The sequence below is a fragment of the Meles meles genome, chromosome 10 (genome assembly GCF_922984935.1).
Source record: "Meles meles chromosome 10, mMelMel3.1 paternal haplotype, whole genome shotgun sequence".
In the NCBI taxonomy this organism is placed as follows: domain Eukaryota; kingdom Metazoa; phylum Chordata; class Mammalia; order Carnivora; family Mustelidae; genus Meles; species Meles meles.
Window position 1 is genome coordinate 108,208,624 of NC_060075.1, and position 20,812 is coordinate 108,229,435.

General features: G+C 43.6%; 1 protein-coding gene across 1 annotated transcript in view; it reads right to left on the minus strand.

The window, feature by feature from the left end:
• The window catches only part of POU6F2 (POU class 6 homeobox 2), a 389,523-nt gene that overhangs the window by 31,942 nt on the left and 336,769 nt on the right, over positions 1 to 20,812 (minus strand). Inside the window, exon 6 of the mRNA XM_046020899.1 lies at positions 20,103 to 20,240. Coding sequence (XP_045876855.1) covers positions 20,103 to 20,240 — 138 coding nt within the window. The remainder of the gene's footprint in view (positions 1 to 20,102; positions 20,241 to 20,812) is intronic.

Consider the following 20,812-nt stretch of genomic DNA (forward strand, 5'->3'; position numbering starts at 1 on the left):
AACCCACTCACAGACAAGAATAAAGAATTAGAAGTGCCAGGATCTTTGCAGTGTCACTTGTGGTCACTTTAGGAGAAGGATAATTTGCATGAAAACCAGATGTTGTAAAGACAGCCATAACATCAATAAAAATAATCCTCTTCTCTAAAATCTTCCTAAGAGCCATTAAAGATCATTCTGCTTAATAGAATTTAGGATACGTTTATAGAGGAATTAAATTCTCCACCGGCCAGCTGCAAACTCAGGTTTTGCCACTAACTGGTGGGAGATTGTTGGCAAATGACTTCACTTCCTAGAACCTCAGGGTATTCATCTGTAAAATGGGAATAACGACATCCACTTCATAAGGATATTGTGAGGACAAAATGGGATACAAGTCTCCAAACAATACTTCACTAACCAAACTGGTGTTCAATAAATGTTAGTTCATAGCTTTATTTTGTTTACATGCCTGTGTGTAACTCCTGGCATTTGTATTAATTTGTAAAACTCTCTTGTATTTTTCTGGGTGCTATGATTTTGCCATGAAAATAGTTTACCAAGAAGAACAGAAAACAGCAGTTCACCATGAAAAATAATTAAATCCTTCCTGTCTTAGAGTGTTAAGCAGAAAGTTTCCATCGAAGCACCAAGATTCAGTAGGTGTTGCGTTCCAAGGGAGGGACTAGACTATGCTGCTGAAAACCAGGACAATTCCAGAACTCAGAGGGCAGACACAGAAAGATTTTGAAATTCTGTGTGTCTTCCTCACCCCCAGGGATGGGGCATGGGGAGTTTCTCTTCAACTCCAGGTTAATAAAGGTAGTTGAGTAAATACTGTCCCCTCAAAGTTGTGGAATATACACCATAAGGAATCTAAAGGTCAGAGGCTATGGTTTTTGACCTGAGGAGGCAAGAGAGAAAAAGACAGAAGAGCAAAGAAGAGGAAGGAAGAGAAAGGAGAGGGATGAGAGGGAGGGGGACAGAGAAAGGGGGCTCTACTGCATTGGCCTTTGTTACCCTCCCACTGAGAGCAGGCAAAGACGGGTGAGTGTTTCCCTGGACTCATTATCAGGGGTCTGAGCCATTTATAATCCTGTCCCAGAGGACCCCCTTGGGGAATGGGCACTGGGACTTGGAGAGTAGACTTGGAGAAAACCAATCCCTGGGAGGGGAGTGTGTAGCTGGAAGAAAAGACATTGCCTACAGCACTGTGCTAGTAACATAACACAGAGCTGTAGCTCTGTCCTATAGCTGTTGGAAGGTCCCAGCTGGGCCTCAGACAACCTCGTGGGAGAGCTGGCTTGAGCCATCTGCTGGCCCAGAGGGCAGAGGCTGTCTCTCAGCAGTTCAACCTAGGGCCGCATTTATGCCCATCTGTCCTCTCCCCACCTCAGCCTGCCCTGTCAGGAACGGAGGCAGCAAGCTGAAGGAAGGAGAATCATTCCACCAGAGAAAAACTGCCCTTTCCCACAGCGGCAGCAGAGGGAGGGAGGCCCACCTGGGGACGCTGCTGGTGGCTGTGGGACGTTTAAGTTAGGTTCCAAGTGTTGATTACTGTCATGGAAATGGGGCATCTTGTTGGCACCTTAAGGTCACTCTAGAAGACTCTGTTTCCTCAAGTGCCTATGAGAAGTTGTGGGGCAAGAGTCTGAGGTTTAATCCAAGGGGAGGGGACAGCCTGTGGACCCCGAGTCAGTTGGCAGGGACAGTGAGAGGCTCTGAGGATCTTACCCTGCTGGGTATCCCTTCTGTCCTCATTCCCCACTTTAGGGAAAGGGTCTTCATAACTGCCAATTATGTGACCAAGAGATTTAAGCTTGTCCTTCTCTCCTGACCATCTCTCATCACTGCCTGTGAGAGGGCCAAGTGTGAGCAGAAGGTACCATCTCTATGTTTTTCTTTGAATGCTAGCATTTCTGCTAGTTAGTTCAGTGGGTTTTTAAAAAATAAATTAAACATGACTTCATCGTGAATATTAGCAAGTATTTTCTAAGCCATTCCCATCTGTAATTTTAAAAACAGGCAAAGAGAGGGGACTGAATTTACCTCAATTATCAAGGTCAGTAATACTAAAAAAGGAGAGTCCCTGTGGGTCACGGGACTTTATTCACTAAGAACACTTGCAAGGTAGAGGAGAAATGAAGGCAAGAAGGAGACTTGGAAGAGGAGAGAGAGTGACGGCTACTGGAGGAGTTTCAGCTGTGAGCACAATATGTACCTTCGCACGGACTGTGAACTTGGTTTGGTTCTGAGAGCCTGGGCTGCTATGTGCTGACTGTGGACACGTCAGCCGGTAACTTACTGAAATCTACATCCAAAACTCACAAAGTACTCTATGCTGGCTAACTGAATTGAAATTAAAAAGAAAAAAATGTCAGCCAACTTAAAAATGAATCGTATGGCAATGGCTTCATTGCTGAAATGCCACTGAGGCTCTTGACAACCTGAGAGTTGCACCAGGGAAAGCCAGTGGCCACCAAAGGAGGGGAGAGTGACAACACCCAAGGGAAGGTCAGAAGAGTCAGGGGGAATTCCAACCCGGTCGTTTGGCAGTTATCTTAGCAAGACTGTTCTCATCAGCAACAGCAGATTTATAAGGTGAGATAAAGATGTGCATATGGGGGGCGCCTGGGTGGCTCAGTGGTTTAAGCCGCTGCCTTCGGCTCAGGTCATGATCTCGGGGTCCTGGGATCGAGTCCCGTATCAGGGTCTCTGCTTGGCAGGGAGCCTGCTTCCTTCTCACTCTCTCTGCCTACCTCTCTCCCTACTTGGGTTCTCTGTCAAATAAATAAATAAAATCTTAAAAAAAAAAAAGATGTGCATATGGGTCTTCCTTTCCTGTCTCATCTTTAATTAGACATATGGTTAAGGAGCACAAGACTACCCAGAACTCCCAAACGCAGTCTGGAACACGGTCTTTAATTTGTTTAATTGTTGAGAAAGAAAAAGTCTCATGTAAATGTGTTTGTTTTCCAATTCCAAATGGTGAGTCACGGGGAAAGGGATCCCACTCGATCTTCACGAGGGGAATGATTTGCTTATAGAGCATGGCCTGGATCATGGTTCTGTGGCCCATTAGCAGCAAACACCGTGGAAGAAACTCCACGTCTCAGGGAACTGACAGGCCTCCCAGGTAAGAGTCAACTCAATTGATACAATGATCATTCTTATTGGACCTGAGTCTTTCTTGAGTCCTTTGGCAAAATGAAGTTAGCAGCTGCGGCCATGGTCTGAACTGTTGACAGTTTCTATTATAATAATACTACAACTGAATCTGGCACACTCAACACTCTGCATGCAGGTGGTTTTTTTTGTTTGTTTGTTTGTTTCCCCTTAAATTTTTTTTTATTTTAAGATGCATCACAATATCTATTCTTACATATTTTACTGTAAATGTGAGCTTTTTCTATTCTCTCTTTTATTTGGTTTTGTACTCAAGCATTAGGAATCATTGACAGAATAAAAGTTTTGATCTAGAGTGTAGTCTAAAGATTAAATTAAATGTACACAAGATGATCCCATGGTGAGATAGGAATTTAGTAGGGAGTCATTGTAATTGCCTGCCTGTCTTACTTGTGGAGTGACTGGTGGGCAGGGATCAGTGTCCAGGACACAAATCCTTTTCTTGAGCACAGTATAGGTGCCCACCATCAACACCAGTTCTTTTTTTTAAAGATTTTTATTTATTTATTTGTCAGAGAGCGAGAGAGAGCACAAGCAGAGGGAGCAGCAGACAGAGGGAAAGGGAGAAGCAGACTCCCCACTGAGCAGGGAGCCCAATGTGGGGCTCGATCCCAGGATCCCATGATCATGCCCTGAGCCAAAGGCAGGTGCTTAACCACTGAGCCACCTAGACGTCCCTCAACGCAAGTTTTAAAATTGTATCTGAATTATAAATCTGCTCTACTGAAAGACATATTGGTAAGCTCTGGATTATTTAGGAGTTTATTTCTCTGTGGTGCTGTTTTCCCTCTACTTCTCTGCTTTTACTTAATTAGAAGGGGGGAGGAGGAAGAAGGAAGAGGGGAGAGTGAATTTTGTAAAATATTCACCCAGAGTTTGATTGGTCCTGATGTGGAATTCAAAGTTGACTGGCTTCATCTGTGATAGGACAGAAATATCCAGTGATACAGAAAAGGTTCTCCCAGCAAAGCTCAAATAAACATGACTCGCAGGACTAAATGCAATTTTCTTTGGGGAAGGGAAGTGGAATTTGGAAAGATTCTTTTGGAAATGGAAGGAGAAATTGTCACTTTGTTCCATGCCTATCTTTCCCTTGGAAATGTATTGCTTATGTTTAGAACTTTTGTTTGTTTGTTTATACAAATATTAATATTTACATATTAAAAGTATTTTTATATAAAGAGATAATACAGACATATTAGCAACTCTTTCACTGTCAGAAAGAGTAGGGGATTGAAGTGACTGTAGATGATTCTAGCAAAGGAATAAATCTCTTCAACATTATCTGGAAAAGTCAGGTAATTGAACATCTCTGTTTTATTCTGACTGGCTTCAAAATTAAAAGTGTTGCTTTATTCATTCATTTGTTTTATGCACAAGTTAAGCCCTTATATACTCACCCACTCAGCAAATCCTTTCTGGGGTCTGCTGTGTGCCCATCACCCAGCCATACCACCTGCTCTCATTCCTACTGTAGAAGACGGGGAAATCTCCCAGCCATCTGAGTTCATGAAAATCCCTTCTTTTGGATTAACAAGAGCAATCTGTAAAGCTTGCTGTCTATGGCACCAGCAACTGGTCAATGAAGAAGACAGCATAGGTTTCTAGTAGGCAGGACGGTCAAGATGGCAGCCACTGTATAAAGCCACAGCCCCCGCTCTTGACGAGTAGGGTCTACAGGCTCTTTTCCCCTTCTGGGAAATAGCTGCACTGGTCAGTGGCTTGAGGTGATCTCCCATGGTCCCCCTTTTTAAGGACTGCCTGTTTGCATGCTCACATGCATCATTGGACAGCTGAATTCACCCATCATTGAAAGAGGTCCTTATTTTCTCCTGAAAAGTAGCAGGGTTTTTTGTTTAATCTTTGAAGAAGGCCACTAGGTGCCAGGCACTGTTCTAGATTTTGGGAGACTGAGGGAAAAAAAAAAAAGCAGCAGCTGGATTTGATGCCTGCAGAAATCAGGTGGCAATTAGGTAGCAATCAGGGGGGTAGGTAGAGGTAGATCCATTGGAACCTCTGGTCCCCAAGAACATAAACAGAATCTGCTGGTTTCCCACTGGAGATGAGAAAGGACAGGAGCGGGGTGGGGAACGCCCCTCAGTTTGCACAGAATGACCCTCCTCCGTGACCACACCCCTGTTGCAAGACCTCTGCCATCTTGATTCCACTACAAGGGATCCTAGTATGAATCCATTTTTGTGGTAAACGAGGGCTCTGGGTGCTATCACACAGCTCCCACCTCTTCATCTGTGAACGTATCAAAACTTTCCTATAGAGAATCTGAATGGGAATTTAAAGAATGCATATTTCAGCCTGTGGTTAATACATAACAAGGGCAAGTGTGAAGTCTGGTACAAAAGCAAATTCCTTCAAGCCATTGTGGTCCAGGTTTCAATTTGTGGCTTCTCACTCGACTTTCAATGGTAGGGAATGAAAATGTTTGTAAATATGATCTAATGCCCCAATTTCCAATTCTCTGCAGAGCCCTTACATTTTCGTTTTTAATAGTCGTTATATTTGCCCAGAGGGTTGTTCCGCATACCAGATAGCAAAGACAGATTCTTAAGGATGAACTGTAACATTCGTTATTCATCATCTTTCCCTTTTCCCCCAACGACTGCAAATTAAACTCTGAGTCCTATTTATTTTCTTTGCTACCGTGAACGCTGTGGAATTCCGAAAACATTATTTTTCCCTTCCAAAGAGGATCATCACTGTAGTGAAGCCGTCATTTTGCAGACAGACCAACTTTGGAAGATTTTATATGGCTTTGCCTAAGAGTTGAAGTTTTAATACCAGCAAAAAAATACCTAGAATGTGGGGAAGTATTTCTGCTTCTGCCTGCCGATGCCAGATTAAGTGACTAAATCAGATTAGTGTTATTTATTGCTTGGGAGAACACCTTTTAGTTTGACTCAGCCTTGGTCCTTAAAAGCTTTAGTAAACATCCCTAGATGAAGCTCTGGACCTATGAACTGTATATTTTATATTTCTTCCCAGATGGGAGAAAAAAAAAAAAAGCAATAGCAATGAGCTAAAAAAACAAAAACAAAAAACCTCAAAAAACCCACAAAAAACGAACAAACCAAAAAAACATAAATTGGGGACCAGTGATCTCCAGCATTCTAGGTTCTTTGGAGCAGTGGGTCCCAGTGAAGGAAATGTTTGGCAATGGCTCAAGAAAAGTGCTGCCCATATTTAGCATTACCTAGTGCTGGTAGTGCTGAATAAATTCAGCAAAGCTGAATTTAAATGAATATAAACAAAAAAGCAAGCATCTAAAAAAAAAAAGAAGCGTGGGGAATGAAAGCACTCCAAGCGTCATTAAAAAATGCATCTATTTATTGCCACCCGGTTTCATGAGTCTGAGGTGATTCATATGCTTTTTGTCAAGAGAATATCCATTGTTGTGGCAAAATTAAATGTATTTTGATACTTCTTGCCATATTTATCTATCTGTTCAATCAGAAAAAATGTTGCCTCTTCACTCCGACATATATTACTTTTTCAATTTCCTCTTAGTAATTTTTTTTAATACTCTTTAGGGTGAGACCACAGAGTTTCTCATTTCTCACAACAAAGACTGTAACTCATTAGAATGATGCTGATGAGTTTTTCTCATAAAATTGCATCCTCATTTTCAAAGGGGACCAATCTGCCCCCTTACCCCCAGCCATTGGGCAGGTGTCGATGGATGTGATTGAAGGGGCCAATGCACCTGTCTTGGTGTGGTTTCTCATGGTTTTGTGCTTCCTATTTTAAATGTCCCTGTGTGTGTGTGTGTGTGTGTGTGTGTGTGTACTGACTCTGGTTCTTCCAATGCAGTCCGAAAAAACATAATTTATCATAATGAATCAACCACCACCGTAATGATTTTTTAACTGTCTTGTTCTAAGCTCAGTAATGTATAATTTATACCAATGGTATGAATTTTGGAATTTTTAATTTCAAAAGCTGTTTTTGAAGTATAGCCTTATCAGGAATAAGTTTGGTTCTTTTTAGGATTTTATTTATTTATTTGAGAGAGAGAGTGAGCAAGAGAGAGCACAAGTTGGGGGAGGGGCGGAGGATAGGGAGGAGCAGACTCCCGGCTGAGCAGGGAGCCCGATGTGGGACTCGATTCCAGGACTCTGGGATCCTGACCTGAGCTGCAGGCTGCAGCTTAACCACCTGAGCCACCCAGGTGCCCCAATGATGTCACCTTTTATATTAAAAAGCTCAAATAGTTCCTTTCTAATGCAATGATACCGAGAAGATCCTACATTAAAAATCCATCTGTAACTTGCAATGAGATCCTCCCATTCGTGTCAGATTAAAACAGAGTTTTGTTTTGGTAGCTATACATATCACTAAATCTCTTCCTTTTGGTTGCCTGGGAAAGCTTGCTAACATCACCTAAAGATTTACTGAAGGCAGGTGAATATGTTTTTTATTCTAGAGCATCAAGGAAAGCAGCAGTAGTTAAATGAACCTAGCAGGTAATAATACTCCTGTGCCCCTGCCTTTTGATTAAATGAAGTCCAGCAGCCACGTAGTCATGATAGAGAGGCAAAGTACACATCACCTAATCTTCTGTTGCTGACATGGTAGAGAAAACAAGGCAGCCAGCATAACCTGTTACTAACGGTGTGGGCAGTGGACTCAAAATCCTCTGCCTGGCCCTCCACGTGCGGGGGAGACCGTGGGTCCCAAGACGCACTTGGTCAAGGGAACAAGATGGCAGAGGCAGAGTTTGCTGGTTACGCGCTAAGTGTCAGGGCTGTGGCAAGCATTTAACATCCTTTCTGACTTGTACTCCTTACAGCAGCCCCGAAATGTTAGTAGTTTAAAAAATTGAACAAAGTAAACAGACAATGCCATTTTCATCAGGCACCTTAATGCTGGGTGCTTAAAAGCATTTCCCCATAAGACTTCAATATAGTTAACGACTCTACTTTAGATAACCACCCTAAGTGGATTAAAATATATGCGGGTGAGGAGCCCGAGATATTTATGGAAAGGCTGCCTTATGGCAGGCTGTGTCTTAGGCACTCATTCCCGAGGCACTGAAAGCGGTTTCACTCAGAGGAAAGCCGAGCTTCGAAGAAACTAGATCTGTCCTCAAATCCAGACTCTTTCCCTTACTAACCATGTGGCCCTGGGAAGCTGGTTCCCTTCTCTGAAGCCATGCTTGCTCAGCTGTAAATTAGAGATATTGGGGCAAAAGCAATGTGAGAATGAAATGAAATGATGAATTTTTGTAAAATGCTTATCGAATAGCATATTAGCTTATATGAAGTGCTCTGTTCATTCACTCCACAGATTTTATTACTATGTTTATGCTTACTGTGGGCCAGGTGTCATTCTAGCCGCTTGGGATAGATCGGTGAATAAGACAGAAAGTTTTAAATTCGTATCAGATCACAGTGATTAAGAGCGATCACTGATAGCAGACAAGAATTGAGTTTTGATCCTGCCATCAGCTGGGTGACCTTGGAGGTTTGTTAATCTGTACAATAGGGATAAGCCATATTCCATGGTTGGGGTAAAGGTGAAATGAAATAATAGAATATTTTTGAATGCTAAGCAAATCTTTGGTATGTAGAAAGTGCCCAGTAGGGGTACCTGGGTGGCTCAGTCTGCTGAGCTTCTGCCTTTGTCTCAGGTCATGATTCCAGCGTCCTGGATTGAGCCCCGAATGGCGCTCCTTGCTCAGCGAGGAGCCTGCTTCTCCTTCTCCGTCTGCTGCTCATCCCTGCCTTGTGCTCTCTCACTCTCAAATAAATAAATAAATAAATACAATCGTAAGAAAAAAAAAGAAAGTGCTCTATAGATGGCAGGAATTTAGGAATTTTATTAGTGTTAGTACTAATACCTCTAACAATCCAGAGAGGAAGGGACTGTTGTCAGTGCACAGAAGTGAAGACAGCAGCTGAGTTAGACTAGCTGCCTTGCCTGGGCTGGCAGAGCTGCTTGGGGATGGTGCCTAACTTGGAAGCCTGTACTCTTTACCATGGGCACCTTCCATGGGACCAAGTAAACCTTCGCACTGTCCACCTCTGTAACTCTCAGACACAGTGAATATCTATCGAGAAGTGTCAGAGGTAGGGAGTGTGTAACATGTTTCCTTTGTGTACTGTGATGGTGCTTGATTGATGGCATTTACTTCTAAGTACAAAGCTGTATCACATCTGGACTTTGCTCTCACCCTGAGTGCCCCACCTTACGACATCTCAGGATCTACGTATATTGTTACTTTTACGAGATGGAAAAGATTAGTTGATGAACTGATTTGCGATTTGGAGCAATGTTCTATGCGAATGCATTAAATTCGGTTGGATTGTGCAAAGGCCTACGTTTGAACTCGAACCTGGCTCTTCCTACTGTTCTGAATTAAGACTTTTCCATTCCTACCTACTTCTGATCTATTTCTCATTTCTCTCTTATTGGCCTGTGAGTTGAGGACATGTTGCACACATCTTTAAGAAGAATGTGTCATGTCAACAACTGATGGGCCAACAAAAACGTTGGGTGTATCATTGGGCATATGGCGTAGTAAACAGTTGGGTGAACATTTATTTGGAGGTTGAATGCATCTTACATGTGAATTTAATGTTTTCCCCTCTTTAGGAATGTTCTGCTTAACCATAAAAATCTTTCACTGAAAAAACTGATATTGATTTAGGGATGCTAAGTCAAAATTCAGTACTTCCTCTCTTTCCTCATCCTCAGACCCAAATCAGGTTTAATTTTCATTCTCTAGTTGTGAAAGCTGAGACATAAATAGCTTCCACTTCCATCCCTGACTTTCTACTATAAAATGTGATTACTGAAAAGAGAATCATTGTCAACAGCCCAGTCTTTTTGATACTGTATTTGGTTAAGGTTACTTAACAAATAAATAACACACTTCCTCAATTATAAGACTCCCACATTTTTTCTATTTTTAATATCTGTGAAATCAGGTTGCCCCAACGGTTGATATACCTGTTTAGTGCGGTAGTATTTTCTTCCATTCTAAAAAAGCTATTCTTAAACTGACGGTGCAATTTACAATCAGTGACTTCTTAAACTCAGAATACAGTATTAGCTATTCCTCTTTTTCTTCGGAAGGGCTTACTTCCTTAGAAGGCAGGCTTCCAAAGGGAAGGATATAGAAACGTATAGTGCCTTGCCACTCTGGGAGCTTCCTCAATTCCAAAATCACTTTACTGAGGGATACTACAAAAAGCTCCAAGCCAAGATTCGCTGATATAGACTTCCCTATGCTCTGAAAGGCTCACTTTGGTGAGTGTCCATATCAAACACACACCGTGCATTCTTCCGGCCTGTCTCGGCTGTCTGGCTGGCAGGCAGGGGACCCACAGTCCCACAGACCCTGATGCCCTGGGGCTGATATTCCCCCCGGCAAGATGAAGTGGAGACGTGAGGTCATTTTTTCAAGATTATCTCACTGCTTTCGAGACTCCCTCTTTTTCTGGTTCCTCAGATCAGCAAAAATAATAATGGTGAGGATACTGTTTAAAATAACATTTATTTTGGCAAGGTTTACAGCTTTTTATAGTTTTCAAGTGTGTGTTTATGTATCTTCAAGAGAAATCTTTGAGGTTGATAGCAAGAGAATTACAGTTACCATTTGCGAATGGAGAGAGGAGGTTTCTGGAGTCTGTGTCCTGTCTAACGGAGCATCCAGGAAATGAACCCCGCTCTTTAAACCCAAGAAAGTAATGGTGGTACTGGAGGATGAGGTTGAGGATGAGGATGAGGATCTCAGTTCTGCCAGTTTCTTAAGGTTTCATCTCAAAGGTTTGCTCGTGGGCACAGCTGGAGTAATCAAACTGCAGTCAAATCCTCTGCCAGGATCACAGATGATACCAGCCCCATGGTGAAGGCTCACTGCCTGGGAGGTAGTGTTAATTCCATCATTCTTTTCCAGACATCACTTCGTCTGAAGGAATGTTCAGCTAAAACCTAGTGTTCTTCTAAGAACTAACACGGTTCTAGAGCTTTGCGCACTGAAATGAGTTGCATGAGCACTGGTTAGTGATACTACCTTGCTGTTGGGATGGAATGTGAACGCTGCTAGTCAAACAAAGACGCGAGAAGTCGGATCAGTTCTGAGGGAGCTGTCTGTGAATAGTACCTCCAAACCCATTACCTGTTTGGAATTATAGCTGCTAATTAGGTTGTTTCATTAGTTAATTGGCCCCTTTCCTATTTACCCGGAAAGAATGTGCCCATTCTCCATTCAGGAGCCTACACAAGAACACATTTCCCTGTTCCCAGGAAAACGAAATATTATTAGATGAAGAATTGAAAAAAAAAAATGCAGTGGAGAAAAAAAATGTAATACCACCACAATCCAAAGTTCTGCTGTAGATAAAAGAGACCTTGGTTCTTTCTGGCTCAATCTACAGGGTAAATCTCCTAAAACAAGATTTTTTTTTTTTTAATTGTGTATTTCTGGCCGCTTCTTTAATTGCGCACGACAGGTTGCACTGGGTGGAGCGTGGGAAGAAAGATTTCAGAGGGTGCTTTATTTTTAGTTCAAACTGGCCAGCTCTTCGGGGTGTTGGCATTAATAGGATTAACCCTCTCATTTCAGAAATGGGGGCTGTAAGGAGGAACCACAGAGTGGGGAGGGAGGGGCGACCTCTGGCCGGGCAGCCAAGATGTGGGCTGAACCATTCACTGTCAGGGACAGGGACAGGGGCAGGGCGTGCTTCTGCCGCTGGCGTTCGTTGACCGGCTCAGAGACCCCATTACGTCCCGCGCGTCAGCAGGCGAGCCACTGCGGAGGCAAGGCCTCCCATCAAATCCATCTCCCGCGAAATCACTGCGGAGCCCAGGGCCATCAGGTCTCATTAGCGCCGTTTGCCATCAAGGGAGCCCCACTCCTCAAAAGGGCGAGGACCCAGGACCCGAGGGCCAGGCCCAGGGTCACTCCACCATCCGGCCCCGTCCTCTCCGGCCCTGACCGGAGGATCCGGGCGGCACGTCCCAAGGGGGCCTGTGATGGCCTTTCGCGCTCGCGGCTCAGCCGCGGGGTCAGAGCGGCGTCCCCCCACCTCCGCGTCTCCGCTCCCCGCAAACGTGCTCCAGGATGTGCGCGCCCTCAGAGCTGGGAGGGGGGCTCTTTCGGACTGAAATCATCAGCTCGAAACCCGAAGCGCGGATAGGAACGAACGCGAATGACTCCCCGCAGCATTTCCCAAAGCGTGCTCTGCCGAGGTCCATTCTGCGAAATGTGGGGTACACAGGAAGTTTGGGGAAAGCAGGATCCGACAAGTTAAGGGGGTCTGGGGCGCGTCGGAACCCAGCTGCCCGACCCCGCGGAGCTCCTCCGCGGCGGAGCCCGCGCCCCCCGCCTCCCGGCCGGGACCCTCCGTCGTGCACCGCCCCGGGGGGCTCATTCATTTCCAAGGCGCACACTTAGGGAAACGGGGCTTTAATGCAATGGCCTCTCCTGAAATGAGGAAATAAAGCTCTCAATCGGGCTCGAAGGGGAAATTTGATATGTTAGTAGAAAGATTGAGGTTGTTTATTGTTGTTATTGTTTCATCTTTATTACTCAGATGAAGCCAGGGTAAAATTCTTATATTACTAACCCCAGGAACATTTATTTCCCAGTCTCCCGAAAGAGCCGATTTTAAAAGTGTTTAAAAATGCGATTAAGGGGCGCCTGGTGGCTCAGTCGGTTGAGCCTCTGACTCTTGGTTTAGGCTCAGGTCAGGATCTCAGGGTCCTGAGCGGAAGCCCCCCTCCCCACCCCAACCGGCTGGTCCTGGGTTTGAAGCCTGCTTGGGATTCTCTGTCTCCCACCCTACCTCGCACATGCACGCTCTCTCTCGCTCTTAAAAGAAAAAAACTGTGATTAACAAAATGCATATTTGATAAGTATTCTACTGCATGTGATTGAATTTTTACACCTTTTTAAGACTTCATAGAATGATATTTGCAACTGAGAAAAGAAAATCTTTTGTCATACTGTTTTGAGTTTTGGTTTAGAAAACATGGCCAAAACCATTATCTAAATAGATTGTTCTGTTCATGTTTGGAGAAAAATATACAGACACCAATCCTGAATTTTTAGATACCTACTCTAAATTTTCAGCAAAACATATTTGATTCTTAGTTATGCAACATGTCTAAGCAATATGTTCTATTTTTTGTATTAAAAATTGTATTCTGTACATATGATTTTGTAGCTTTTTAGAAATATACCTTTTTTTTTTTAAGTAAAGATGTAAAACTTGCATGAAAGGAATTACCAATGTTATAGTATCTATCACCTTGGATGGGAGGGACCTGAGGAGAAAGTGTCAAAGCCTCAACTGTATCAGTAATGTTTTATTTCTTTTAAAAATAAACAAGAGAACTGAAGGTTATATGGAAAAATGTTAATACTTAACATTTCTGAAGGATCCTTTGGGTTGTTTTTTTTTTTTTTTTGTAAAATATTATTATTATTATTATTATTATTATTTTAAGTAGGTAGCCTCCATGCCCAATGTGGAGGCCCACTTGGGGCTTGAACGTAAGACCTTGAGATCAACACCTGAACCGGAATTAAGAGTCAGAACCGGAATTAAGAGTCAGATGCTTAACTGACTGAGCCACCCATGCACTCCTGTAAAAAATTATATTTACCTTTTCATACATATAATTTGTTTTATTATAAAAAAATAAAATAAGAGGTGCCTGGGTGCTTCCATTGGTTCAGCATCTGCCTCTGGCTCAGGTCACAATCCCTGGGTCCTGGGGTCAAGCCCTACATTGGGCTCCTTGTTCAGCGGGAAGTCTGCCTCTCCCTCTTCCTCTGCCCCTACCTCCCCCACTCCCATGCTTGTTCACTCTCTCTCTCGATCTCAAATAAATAAATAAAATCTTTAATAAAATACAGTAAGAATATGTGTGAAACTCCCTAAATTCCTGATCCACTCGCTTTGGCTGGGTGTGTGTGAGGCACCCCATTTGCTCTAGTCACATTGTCCGAGTTAACATACTTTATCTCCTTTGCACAGGGTTTGAAATTCGTTTTACAAAGGTGGGCAGCTATGGCTTTATTTGTTCTCCTGTACAGATCTAATAAAACCCACAGAGAGGTTCAATGGACACTTATTGAATAAATGTATCACATCTCAATTCTCTGGCGGAGATTTGCATTTATTATAACTTCATCTTCGTTCATCTTGTAGTGATTTTCTCTGAGTCTCCTCTTTCCATTTAAATTATGTGTTGAATTACTTTAGCCACCCATAGTTCAGGGCCAATTGCTGGCTTTTCATTTAAAAAAGAATAGCTATAACATGAATTTATTGATAACAGTGTAATTTATTAAATACTTAAGACATATCAGGCGCTGTGCTCAGCCCATTGCTTGCTCTCTCATGTTTAACCCCACCGTGAAGTATGTGAGATCTCTTATCAGTCCCATCTTTACTGGTGAGGAGACAGGGGCCCAGACGAGCTCTGTAACTTATCCAATGCCACATAACTAGAAATATGTGTCAATCAGACCTGTTTCCTTCAAAGCCCGGGATCTAAGCTGCTCTACTCCCTTCTAGAGATGCTCTTTAGCCTTTGAGGATCATAATTCAGAGGAATGTCCCAACTTAGAATTCTTCAATTCTAAGACATGTATTTTTCACATATTTGAAAGTTATGGAATTAGAATTGTCTCCCAATTGATGTGTACAGACGCGGGGCCGGTGGTGTTCCTGCCTTGGTCTTCTCCAGGCCAGGGCTGCCATGAATAGAGGCAACTCACTGTCCGCGGTTTTGCACAGTCAAGGGTGTCCTTTCTACGCTACATTGCAAAGGCTACTACTGGTATTGGGAGATTGCTTTTCTTTGAGCATGACCTGTGGTCCTTTTAGATCGCAGCGCCTCCCTACTGCAAATCCTTCTGTCTTGCCAAAGCAGCTCTGCTCAACTACTGTTTATTCATAATGCTGCGTGGATTCTTGAGTCATGAAGTGAATGGGTAGGTCCTTTAAATTTTTCTCCCTTTTATACATTAAAAAAAGTAAGGGCGCCCAGGTGGCTAGTCCATTAAGTATCTGCCTTCGGCTCAAATCATCATCTTGGGGTCCTGGGATCAAACCCTTGCATCAGGCTCGTTGCTCAGTGGGGAGTCTGCTTCTCCCCCTCCCTCTGCGGTACCCCCTGCCTGTGTTCTTTCTCTCTGTCAATAAATAAATAAAATCTTTAAAAAATAAAAATAATAAAAAGATTAAAAAATGTTGTTTCGTTGATTTTTTTTTTTACTTGACTGTTTCTTTAAGGATGGTACGGACGGACTTTGGTTTGACTTGTTGCCACTTAAGAAAATTTCACAGCGGTTGAGAACTAATTTCATCAGGAAACATTCTGAGCTTCAGTTAAAATGTAAAATGCTTTTCTTAGCCCCAGGATAAAATGAAATTTCATTTGCTTTTACTTTTCTGCAATAATGCCAATAAGGAGATATTGCCAGGGGCAATAGGGAAGCCAGTTCTATAGCTGAACAAATCGATGGTAAATCTACTTGCCAAATCCTGAGTATACCCACTGTACGAGTGTTAACACACACATGCACACGTGCACACACACACACACACACACACACACACTCCCCTACTGCACTATATAGGGTAAGGCTAAGATTTCCTTAAAATAATTTAATGTTCTCCTGCTAAGATTCTCACATTTTCAAACTCCTTGCACACACAGTGGGGTTTGTGTGCACAGTGTGAACTGAAAACACATAACATCTTAATTAGTAGTAACAGCATATACTGAGTGTTAGCATTATTGACTGATGTCTATGTGCCTGACCATGGGCTAAACTATTTAATCCTAGAAGATGGTTCCCTTTTTAATCACATTTTCCTTTTTTCAGATTATTTATTTATTTATTTATTTAGTCCAGATAGAGAACCCACACGGCCGGGGGGAGGGGCAGGATCAGAGGGAGAGGGAGAAGCAGATTCCTTGCCGCATGGAGCCTGACGTGGGTCTTGATCCCAGGACCCTGAGATCATGACCAGAGCCAAAGGCAGACACTTAACTGACTGAGTCACCCAGGTGCCCCTTATCCCCACTTTTCAGATGAGGAAATTAAGGCATGAGAGAATTAAGTCAACCTGTTGTCTCACCGCCGACGAATGGTGCCTGGTTCCAGAGCCCATTCGTTTTGCCTGTGTGCTTACTGCCTCTTCCTATATATCCAAACCAAAGAGAGGTTTCCAGACAATGCTAGACAGAACCCTAAACCATGATGATGTTGATAATTTCTGCAACCGCTAATTATTACTGAGTCTTTAACTATACTACTATGATAGGTTTTTTACACAACTGATCCCACTTAATCTTCAGACTCTAAGGACTTGGATTTTATTATCTTTATTTCATAGTGAAACTGAAACCCAGAGAGCTCACGTAACTTGCTTGAGGTCACAGAGCTAGTTAGTTATTGGCTGACCTGGGACTCAAACATGTGTCTAGCTAGTGCCCATTCCCTTGTCTGGCTTCCACACTCACAGGAATTCCTGATTTAGGAAGCAAAGGGAACGAGAATGTTCTTCTCAGCAGTGTGATAGTCATTACACATTCCAAGATCACGAATTACCAATAGGACACTTGCTACCTTTCCACCTCAGAGTGAAGGTAGGTATGATACCATTTAAAAAAAATGGGGTATGATATGTGCTTTGTGACTTTGGAATATAGTGTTTCTGTGAAAATGAATCACTCTTTGGAATAGTGCATGATTTCTGAATTAACCATAAATGGATGGCAGAGGCAGAAGACAGAGGCAGAATGACTGAATTGGTTGAGGGGTGGGAAATAAAGAACTAAAAAACTAAGGTCCTTTAATATATGGAGATTTCCCATCCCTTTAAATTCATTGAAAACCTGTAAATGGAAACAATCAGATTCCAAGACAAGGAGACAAAAACTGCAAGTCCCCGATGAAGGGCCGCTTTCTCCCTATTGAGATGGGGGCATGTCTCCCTCCTCGTGTGGGGTGGGCATCTGTCCCTCTCTGCAGGAAGACCAAGAGCCTTTTGCCCAGAAACCATGATCCACGGCCCTGGGCCTCCTCAGCGAGGTTGTCTTAAACTTTGAGGATGAGGCTCTGGTTTAGAAAGATTAAATCACTGATTGCCCCAAGGTCCAAATTTAGAAACATGTAGAGCTTGAACCCTATTCCAGGCAGGTCTGAATTTAGTCAGGGTTCTTTTCCTGGGTAAAACTGTCTCCATTTCCAAGTAGCCAAGAGAGAGAATCTTAGCAGGAGGGAGCAAGTTTCAGGGGACCCCCCACTGGTGCCTTCTCTGCAGCCCGACCTCCCCAAAGTATCAGCAGAGTAAAACATGCTTTCCAAATGTAGGTGTAGATTTTAATGTTATGACTTCTGGGCAGACTTTCAAATGTAAAAAATAGTTGATGTCAAGAACTCAAATGAAAGGATCTATAAATATATTAAGAGTTTTCTCTTTGTACCTTCTCTGGGAAAGCTCTGTGGAGATTTTTAAGGAATTGAAAATGGGCTGGGTGAAGTAATTCTCATTTACATGGGTTTTTGAGCAAGGCTAATTATATGAACCTGATTCCAGTGCAGTCTTATTTTTTGTACCGCATTAATAAAGGGTAAGGAACACACACACACACACACACACACACACACACACTCCAAATAATTTTTGCCCTTCTTTTTTGGTGTAATCTCGCCACTTCATGAGGTTCAAACAAGTATCTTTATGCCAAGAGGTACAAAGCATGCACTTTTTTCTGGAAGGATGATTGTGTTTATATTACAAAGATTTTTTTCTTTCTTAAACACACACAGACACATGCACATACACACACACACACAGAGCACTATGGGAACGTGGCCAATTCATTAGCTTTGGAAACTGAGTACCTCGGTCTTTTCCAGCACTAGGAGTACATGACACCCCAGGGTATGTTTCTAAAACTCTCAGACAAGACTTCACGAGTGGGCAGTATCGATTCCTCTGTGATGTGATTTTTGTTTTCACTTTAGGAGGTTTGTGCACCATATCAAATCAACTATTACGGCACTGTTTCTAAGACAGAAGAATTTTAAAATCAGGACCAGCTCTTATTCAATATACGCAGAGTGCCCATCAAGCCTGTAACGGGAAGCTCATTTCCCTGTGGGTCCTCACGGGAGGGAGAACCATCCCGGGCAGTGGGAGCTGGCAAAGGCCCAACGGAGTGGAAAGGCTGTAACTCTAGCCCCTGAGAAGGGGATGGATTTGTAACTGGCAAGATGACCCGCCATTAAATCACCGGAAGAATAAACTCCTAATAATTCCTTCTCAGCAATAAAGCATTTCTCCATCACAAACTCACAAGTGGTGGGGCAGAGTGGTACATTTTCCTTGGACTCTGGAACCAGAAAAATCAGGGGGAAATACACATCAGTGGATATGCTTTCTATCTAAAATCTACCTCTCAAGGGCCAGCCGCTGGCAGGAATGAATCGGGGTGTTCTATTTTGGGCAGAACTCTGGGAAGCAGCTTCCAGGACCGACCCGATCGGAGTATGAGTTACAGATATTATAACCAACTTTTCCTCCATGCCAAAACCCCATCCCTCCAGAAATCTTAATAGGTTTTTGAGAGCCTCCATTTAGAGCCGGCTGCATAAAATGATCCTTTGATGAAAAGGGATTGGAACAAGGGTTAAAGCCGACATTGAGAGGTGACTGTGGAGGGCACGGTGTTCATACAACCCTTCTTTAATATGTGTGGTGTGCACCTGTGATAAGATGATTCATTACCTGGGGCTGCTCTTTGACAAGCTCCATCGTTCAGCCCTCGGGGTTCTGACGGGACAATCCCGCACCCGCCCAGGAAATATACCAAGGTCAGCTTTTTTTCCCTGGGACGTAGATTGAGACGGTTTAGCTTATAATGCATCTCTGTTTACTCTTTATGTAAAATAAAAACAGGGTGCAAGACGTCGCCATTCCTGTTCTCCACAGAGCAGGCCAAGCAGGGATCCGTAAACTCACTGCTGAGTAAATAAGTCTGGGAGGGAAAATCCTGAGAGTGCGCAAGCTCCTTCCACCTTGGGCTCCCACCCTCAGAAGTGGCCACACTTGAGGTCAATGTGCTCTATCCACTGAGGGTCAATGTCGAGCCTTTGAGTGGAGGGCGCTTTGAATACCCTCAGCTTTAACTTCGGTTTGCTTTCCGTGCAGTTTTTAGGTTTAGTGGGGTCTTAAAGGGGGAGCCCCTTCATCTGAAGCTCTGTCAGTGTCCTCGGGACCATGAGGTGGGCGCATGAGGGGTGTAAGGGGACCAGCACGCTGCCCATGACATGAGGAAGTTTTACTGGCCCTGGCCCTGGCTGACTGAAGCAAGCCTTTAGACGTACCCGACCCAGCCTGGCTTCCAGAAGAATCGGCAAGAGCCGTCACCCCTTCCCTTTGCTGCTCTCCCAAGAATGCACTGGTCCTTCCCATCATGTCCCCACACATTCAGAACCTGGCTTGCTTAGGGCTACTTTAGAAATCTTAGAGCAATTGGGGAAGGAAACATCCCAGTTTCCCCCCGCTGTCCAAGTTTAAAATGAACGAATAAATAAAAGAGAAAAAGCGAATTTTTATTTTAAAAATTACCTTTAAAAAAAAGAAAAAGAAAAAAAGAATGCCATCATGGAAAGTGTTTTCCTTCAGTTAAGGTCAGAACACGAGCCATTGTACAGAAATAAAAACAAACGAAAACTTAGCCATTCTAGGGGAAGGAAAAATAACATCTTGCTTCTAAAATATAGAAACACCTCCCAACCCTTCTCCTATTCTTGACATTGCTAGTAAACATTATTTATTTGCCTCAAATGGATGCAGTTACATATCACTGTCATGCAAAAGAAATTCATTTCCTTTCCGAGTTCAATCTGCCATAAAAATTCACTCTTGTTCCCATCTCCCACTCACCTGTCCTTGTGCATTAGTAACTAGTTGACCCGTGACCCCCTGAAGACTGGAGAGAGCATTGCCAAAGGCTTGTGAACTTGCTATGGAGCCCATGGCAGCTGCTGCAGCAGCCTGACTTGCTAGTGGATTATTAACCAGCTGCAAAGAGAGAAAAGATCAGGGTGAAACCACCGAGAAAGGCACAGGCACAGCACACCGTACAACATTCATGTGGGGGAAGGACGGTCCCCCTCCTTGGTTCATGCAAAGGGCCGGGAACCTCCCGGAGGGAGCCTGCTGAATAAGCTGTGGGCTCTTGGGGAGGTTAGCCACGAGGCTGGGAAGAAAACAGGCTCCCCCCTCCCTGGGCTGCTTAGTGGAGCCCCAGGAGAGAAGGAGGTGGGCTCTGGAGTTGTGGGGGGCCGTCAGGGTCTTGCCAGGTGGATGAACGATTTTGGAGAAGTCCCTGGATTGTGTCCTCTAGCCTATCTAAAACTCTGGGAAAATGTCTCCTTTCCTGGAGGCCAGCAGACCGAATGTGGATTTACGTAGGTTGGGAGTAGAAGTGGACGTGAGGAATAGATGTTAGGGATTTCTGCAAATGAATTTATCATTTTCATTTGTGAGTCGCTCCCCATGGCGAAAGGCAGGTGCCTCACCCCACTTTCTTCTCCAAAGAAGAAGGAAACCAAAGTCAGTAGCAATAGAAACCTCCAACCTCTGTGCTCTCA